The sequence below is a fragment of the Crocodylus porosus genome, unplaced genomic scaffold, assembly GCF_001723895.1.
Source record: "Crocodylus porosus isolate Cpor-Errol unplaced genomic scaffold, CroPor_comp1, whole genome shotgun sequence".
Taxonomy (NCBI): Eukaryota; Metazoa; Chordata; order Crocodylia; family Crocodylidae; genus Crocodylus; species Crocodylus porosus.
The window spans coordinates 23,638,700-23,645,527 of NW_017728951.1; the positions used below are offsets into that span (position 1 = coordinate 23,638,700).

Sequence of the window (6,828 nt, forward strand, 5' to 3'; positions counted from 1 at the left end):
TCCCTCTCACCATACGGACACCGCTCGCATGTCCCTTACCTTGAAGACCTTCCCAAACGCGCCATCGCCGAGCTCGCCAATGATCTCCCAGAACTCCTCCGGGTTCAGGTCCCGCTTGACGTGCTCGTACTGCTTCTTTTTCTTCTCGCCGCCCAGCTTGAAAATCTTGCGGAAGTTGAAGAACGACATCTTCTCCCACCCTTGTGTGTGCCTCGGGAAGGGCGGGGGGTTCAATACTACTCCTACTAGATAATAATGATGATGATGATAATAATAATGACTATTACAATAAGAAGAAGTTCTAGGTTTCAAGCAGGGTCGAATTAAATAGTAATAATCATTCAAATGCTACTCGTGAGGATCCGAAAACAGGGAAAATCCAGGTTTCTAAGCGGCTGCATCCTTCCCCTCAGCAACCAGCACGCGGGTCCCGCGGGGAAGGGGGAAGGCGCCGTGGCCTCAGGGCTGGTGACGGAGAACGGGCCCAGTGACGGCGACGACGGCGGCTCCCGGCTCGCTCTTCACTCAGCCAGGTGGGGCGGGGCCCCCCCTCAGCCGCGCGCGCCGCTGCCACTGCGCATGCGCATGGGGCGGAGCGAAGCCCAACAATCACTCCCAACCGCTGCCTCGCGCTTGCGAAGGGAAAAGGACGGGGCCTCCCACGGCTTCCACTGCGCATGCGCACCGGGTGGCGCGGAGCCCAACGGTCACTCCCAACGGCCGCCTGGAGCCGGCAGAGGGAAGGGGTGGAGCTAAGGAGGCTAGTTGGAAAACGACTGAGCGCCCCGCCCTTTCCCGCGCTATGTGATGAGGGTTCAGCCAATAGGAGCGCGCAGAGCTGGCGGTTGGGTAAGTCAGTGGCCGGCTCCGCTGTGGGGGAGGGGGGTGTGAGGCAGACTCCCTCAGCATCGCGATTCTGTTTTCTCCATGAGGTGGGGGGTGTGATAAGAGGTGCTTCTTGTGCTGGCCCTAGGGGGAGGGAAAGCCTGGTACAGGGTACAGAGCTAGGCCATTCCCCGTGACAGCTGTGACCTGGGTTCCCTACTAGTTGTGGGCTGATGGCGATTCGGGTAGACTCCCGGCCAATTCTGGAGTGTTGGCAACCCTATGTGTTTGGTGCCCGATGAGATTTAGCTAGCCTGGCTCCTAGGCTACAGGGCGGCCAGCTACAACCGATTCTGCGGCCGGTCAAACAGCTAGACTTGGTGTCTGAAATTGGGGTAGTAGGTATGTGCAATGGTGTCTGAAATTAGTGTAGTAGGTACTCTGGGCTGTATCTGTGCTTTAATTCTCAGTCTTTAAAATGAGTCCCATTTCAAGTGCCCCAAGGGTCTCCGGATCCTCAGAACTGACCTGATGTGATGTTACTTTGAAATGAGCGCGACTACGCTCTTCTGCTTCAGAGGACGGGTGAGGAAGGTCATAGAAATCCTATAGAAGTTGAGCTGAAAGGGGCCACCAGAGGTCAAACAGTCCCAGCCCCCACCTGAGGCAGGAAAGCTCTCGTCCTCTACAACGATCAAATCTATCGACCTTGGTGTTGTTTGACCACGCTCTAAGCAACTGAGCTAAGATGATGATGAGATGCTGAGACTCCAGGTTTGAGGATTGTATAGCTAACTTTTGGCTCTGTGTGCCTTAAAAGAAGTAAGACTTAAAGGGGCTTTGTGTTTCCTCTGCCTTCAATTACTCCTAACCTGGACAAATAAAAAAAAAAAAAAAATCCTTTTCTATGGACTTGTATAAGAGCCATGCTTGCTTATGAGCAAGAGGCAGTGATGAGATGTAAACCAGTCATTAGTTTCCTTCCATCCCCGGCTCATCATTGAGTAGTCACACCTTGAATTGAGTTCAGTTCATGCGGAGAGTTAAAATTCAAGGCAGTGGGGGGGAAATAACAGTTTCAGTGGCATATTTTTAAGTCTTCCCAGAAGCATTGGGTGTTGGTGACAGTGCTCTTGCTAGGACCAAAGCCAGGTGTTCTTGGCTTGAGAGTCTTGTCCCTGCACTCCAGGTCAGACTGATTAATGTATTTGGGGTCAGGAAGGAATTTGACCTTTTGCGCCATGGTCAGATTGGTATGGACTGGGGTGGGGGTTACCTCCCAGTGTAGTGGGGATGTGGCTCTCTACCCAGGAACTCAAGCTTATATTGACAACACTATGGAAGCAGGACATTAGCTGCGATAGTTCATTTGCTTTAGTTGTGGCAGGTTAGGGTGTTAGGTCTTTGTTGTGTCAGGGTTGATGGTAGTTTTATGTAGAGTTTAGATTATGGTTTGCATGGGATGATTTAGATAGGAATGAACTCTGGAGGTCCCTTCCGGCCCCACTTCTCTATGATTTTTTAAAATCTCTTTTTTTTTCTGTGTTATCAATACCAATTTAGAGCATGAAACCTCACAATTTTAAAATTACTTTTTTTTTTCTCTTTGTGGTGATTGTTGACTCAGTGACTCAGGCTGGACAGTAATGTCATCCTGGTTTTAAAAGCAACAGAAATTATTAGAGGTCAAGGAACTAGGTTAGATTAGGAATGATTAGAGCAACAACAATTATTAGAGCTCATGGAAATGTGACTTACAAAAAGTGGATGAACTGAGATTCTTTAGTTTGGAGAAGAATGAGAAAGGATTTGATAATAGTCTTTAAATGCATGAAGAGTGGTTATAAAGAGCAGGGTGATGAACTGTTCTTCAAGCCCATGGGAAAGGAGTAATAATCTTAAGTGGCAGCACTGGAAAATTAGGTGAGGGTGGGTGTTAGAAAGGACTTCCTAACTGGTTTTAAGAAGCTGAGTAAACAGTCCACTGTGATGATTTGGGTAGAAATGTTCCTGCCTTGGGCAGGGTGTTGAACTAAATGACCTCCCAAGGATCCTGTCTTTACATAACATTTTGGTTTGGAGCCAAATTTGAGTCAAGTTATTTTAGCCTGTACACCAACACTACATCAACACAGGTGGAGAGTGTAAACATGGGCCTTATACTGTAACCTTAGGATTTAGTCCAGCGGTTCTCAACTAGAGGAGTTAGTAAGGCCAGATTCTTTGAAGGATGTACCAAGGTGTGAGGACATAAGCAAAGTCTGAGGAGATAAATAAATAAGCTGAGGAGATAAGCACAGGGTCAGGCTGGTTCCTGCCTGGCTGATCTCCCCCCCCATGTCACTGCCTGCCCCCTTGCAAACAGGTAAGTTGTCATATAAATTATCTTTTGAAATCGGGTGCCACTCAATTCACAAAAGTTATAGAGGGGTGACTCACGTCCAATAAGCGGTGCCTTGAATCCCAAAAGTTTTACTTTTCTAGTCCAACTCTTTCTACCTTCAACAGGATTTGAATTAGACCTAAATGTTTCAGAAGTAAGAGGTCAGTCTCATAGCTAAAAACTTTTTCAAGCCATCTGAAGGTAAAAGTAATTTTATAGTCTTTTGGCTAGAGCAAAGGCTAAGGCAATGAGTCTCAGGGGCACTCTTCCTTTCAGCTGTTACTAAATCTCTGTTGAACTTATGCAATTAACTTAAACATTTTCCATATCAGTTTAGTTCTCTGTAATGTAGGAATGATAGAATTAGTGCACTTAGAGAACAGAAGGGGAACACAGATGCCTCTAGTGCTGTAACCATGACAATTATATAACATTATAAAGTGTCACAAATGCTTGGCGCTTTAGGCTTTTCTATAGAAAAGCTCTTTGCTCTGAAGAACTCTATACTTTGTGATTTTGCATATGGAGCACAGAGTGCAAGTATAAAGCAGAGAAAATGAATGACGGCTTTTCACATGTTTTAGTTCCTTTCTTTTTGGCTTGCGTTTGTAAAGCAATTACAGATCCTTAAATTAAAAGTCTGTCTGGAGTGATAAATTTTCCGTTAATTCTAAAATAGCCACTGTAAGGTGACGGTTAAGTAGCAGCAGCAAATCCTTTCCAGTTGGTACTGACTGCATGGTATAGAAGAGAGTATGGGATCTACTAGTGAATTACAACTCTTTCACTTTTCTGCAGTAAATTTTGAAAATTCACTGTTTCACTGATATGCCAGATGAGACTTGTTATGGGCTTGTGAAAGGAGAACTACTGTAGTTCTGTACTGAACAAATTCATCCAAACAAATCCTTTTAATACCCTTATTTTACTTTTGCCTCTCTTGTTTCTGTTCCACCTCAGAAGTCCCCGTCCTCTCTTGCTTCTGAATCTTCGTGTCCCACTGACTTCACCTGTTTTTTCTTCCTGCTCTAACTCCCCCTTAATTTTTACCACTTGTTAAATTCATCTTTTCTGTTTCATTTCATGCTCTCTGCAACTATCTTATTTTAGAAATTGAAATTAAAATATCCCCCTCAGTTTAACCTACCCCTCAGGCTACCACCCTATCTCTGTTTCCGGTTTCTCAAAAAACTTAAGTGCATATTTTTATTCTTGGTGTGGGCAGACAGGAAGTCAATACTCTTGTTGATCTTTGGTCTTGCTTCCTCTGCTTTCAGTCTACTGACTTACCCTAACTGAGGTCATCAGTGCCTTGCTTCTAGATAATACTAAGGCACAATTTTAGTCCTATGCTTTTTGTTCTGTTAGCCAGCATTGAGACATCTCTCTCTTTTCATCTGCTTCCTTAATGTCTGTGACACTTGCTTTCATTCTGACTGCACTGATTCTTCCTTTATGGGCTCATCATACCATCTTCTTCGCCATTCTTGGGTTTAATTTAGTCATCTTCTTTAGCTTACTGCATCAGCTATAATCTCTGTGACAATAACATTTAAATCTATCTCTAACCCCTTCCTTCTTCTCCCTTTCTCTAGCTGACTTTTCTTCATCTCTTCCTGGCATCTAGCTACTGTCTCAAATTATTTAGATTGACAGCTCCAGTATGTATTTTGTCTCAGTCATCTGACTTTCTTGTCCCACTGAATCCAGTCTCACAGTTCTGTCACTTCATTTTATCACCAATGCCAGGTCTTTCCTCAGTCTTCACCAGGCTAAAACCTGAGCTAGCCTTGCCTCACCTTAAAATAGGATTTCCTGTTTGACCTCTTCTTCCCATTTCTTCATCAGTCATGTTTCCCTCCTTCCCTGATCATGCCACTATCCTTGATTCCTCAAATGACGTTATCTTGTGGCATGAGATGTCAGACTCTTCCAGGTTACCTAGAGGCTTCTGCATAATACTTACTTCACCTTTAGCTCAGGTGATGTTTGCTTCTCTCCCCTTCTTCCCTGTGCTCATTTCAGCCTTGTCTTATTACGCTTCCCATTGTGACCTGTCTGCCTTAATCTCAGTTCCTTGCATTATATTAGGCCATGCCATGCTCTGGATTGCTGGGTTGTTTTAATTGTTAGTTTTTGTATAAGCAATCCTTAAACAACAGCTAAATAATATTTATTTGTTTTTGTTTGACCTAGCTTCCAAAAGGCTAATTTAAAATGTTACTATAAAGTAAAGCTGGAGTGGAGGGGTCTAGTCTCATCAGGGAGAGAGAGAGCCAAGATGATCTGAAGAGGGGAAAAATAAATGGATTTCTATGCTTTTTGTTCCATTATGATGTGTAAAAAAAGGCTTAAAAGGTTGTGTGTACTCCTTCAAGTATTATCATATTTCCTTTTTTCTTTTGGAAAGTCTTAGATGACTTGCCACTGCACGTACAAAGCTCTTAGCCCTTAAATTAAGAAGAGGGGTTATTGAACCTATAGCTTAGAGGCCTAAATTCATAGGGCGGAAAAGGAGGAGGACCTTTCAGGCCGTCTTCATGAAGGAGCAATTTCCTGTGCTTTCTGTCTAGAAGTCTGTGTTAGTGCAGTGAAAACAATTCAGGAATGTCTAGGGTGGATGGGAAGAAGTTAATGCTTTAAAAGCACTGACAAATTTCAGGGCTTTCCTTCTATTGTTGATCCTGAATATTCAGTCAGGCTATAATGGTAGCCTCCAACCAGTCCGCTGCAAGATTTCCTGCTTCTGATGGATTTGAATAGGGTTAGTACATAGCACAAAATTAGGGATCTAGTTGCAGAACTTTAGATTTTGGGGTTTTTTTAATATTGTTTCTCTTGTATACACTAGAGGCCTTGTGCCCTTGACATCGACTTTGCTAAGGCTAATGCAAAACCTTTCCTCAATAAGGCCTCAACTTTGAGCCAGCTTCTTTTCCCCTTTATCTCTCCCTAATACTTCTCCTCAGTTTAATGAGGTTTCAGCTTCTAGCCAATTTCCCCCCCTTCCCCCTCCCTTCCTGGAAGATGTTAAATACTAGGATAAGATTGTGCCAGGTACACTTAGACCAGGGGTGGGCAAAATGCAGCCCGCCAGGCCATTCTATCCGGCCCTTGGGACCCCTCAGTAATTTAGAAAATTAATATTTATCTTCCCCTAGCTGCCTATTATGCAGCCCTTGCTGCCCCCTACCCCCCACTGGGACCCTTGCAGGCCCCAAGGGGAGGCGCACCTGGGCCTAGGGTCAGTGAGGATCTAGTCAGGGAACTTCTGGAGGGACTGGATGTATTTAAATCAGCTGGTCCAGACAATCTCCACCCTAGAGTGCTGAGGGAATTAGCAGAGGTCATTGCGGGACCCCTGGCACGGCTTTACAAGCACTCGTGGTGCTCTGGTGTGGTTCCAGAGGACTGGAAGAGGGCCAGCGTGGTTCCCATCTTCAAAAAAGGGGGGAAGGAGGACCCAGGAAACTATAGGCCAGTTGCTCTTACCTCAATCCTGGGTAAGCTTTTTGAGAGAATTATCCTGGCACATGTTCACAAGGGGCCAGCGGGGGAGGTTATGCTTAGGGGCAACCAACACGGGCTCATTAGTGGCAGGTCCTGTCAGTCCAACCTGG

The 6,828-nt window shown here is 45.1% G+C and overlaps 2 protein-coding genes across 6 annotated transcripts in view; one reads left to right on the forward strand and one right to left on the reverse strand.

Moving 5' to 3' along the window:
• The window catches only part of SLK (STE20 like kinase), a 65,734-nt gene extending 65,204 nt beyond the window's left edge, over window positions 1-530 (reverse strand). The window contains exon 1 of one of the 2 annotated variants that reach the window (XM_019555877.1): window positions 40-530. In XM_019555877.1, the coding sequence (XP_019411422.1) occupies window positions 40-189 (150 nt within the window). In that variant the 5' untranslated portion in view covers window positions 190-530. The remainder of the gene's footprint in view (window positions 1-39) is intronic. The other variant, XM_019555878.1, reaches the window with a different exon arrangement.
• Window positions 531-806: 276 nt separating this feature from the next.
• Window positions 807-6,828, forward strand: part of STN1 (STN1, CST complex subunit) — a 47,900-nt gene continuing 41,878 nt past the window's right edge. For 2 of the 4 annotated variants that reach the window (XM_019556312.1, XM_019556314.1), the window contains exon 1: window positions 974-1,227. The gene's annotated coding sequence lies outside the window, so the exon portion shown is untranslated. Of the gene's footprint in view, window positions 850-973; window positions 1,228-6,828 lie in introns of those variants that run through there. The other 2 variants (XM_019556311.1, XM_019556310.1) reach the window with 2 other exon arrangements.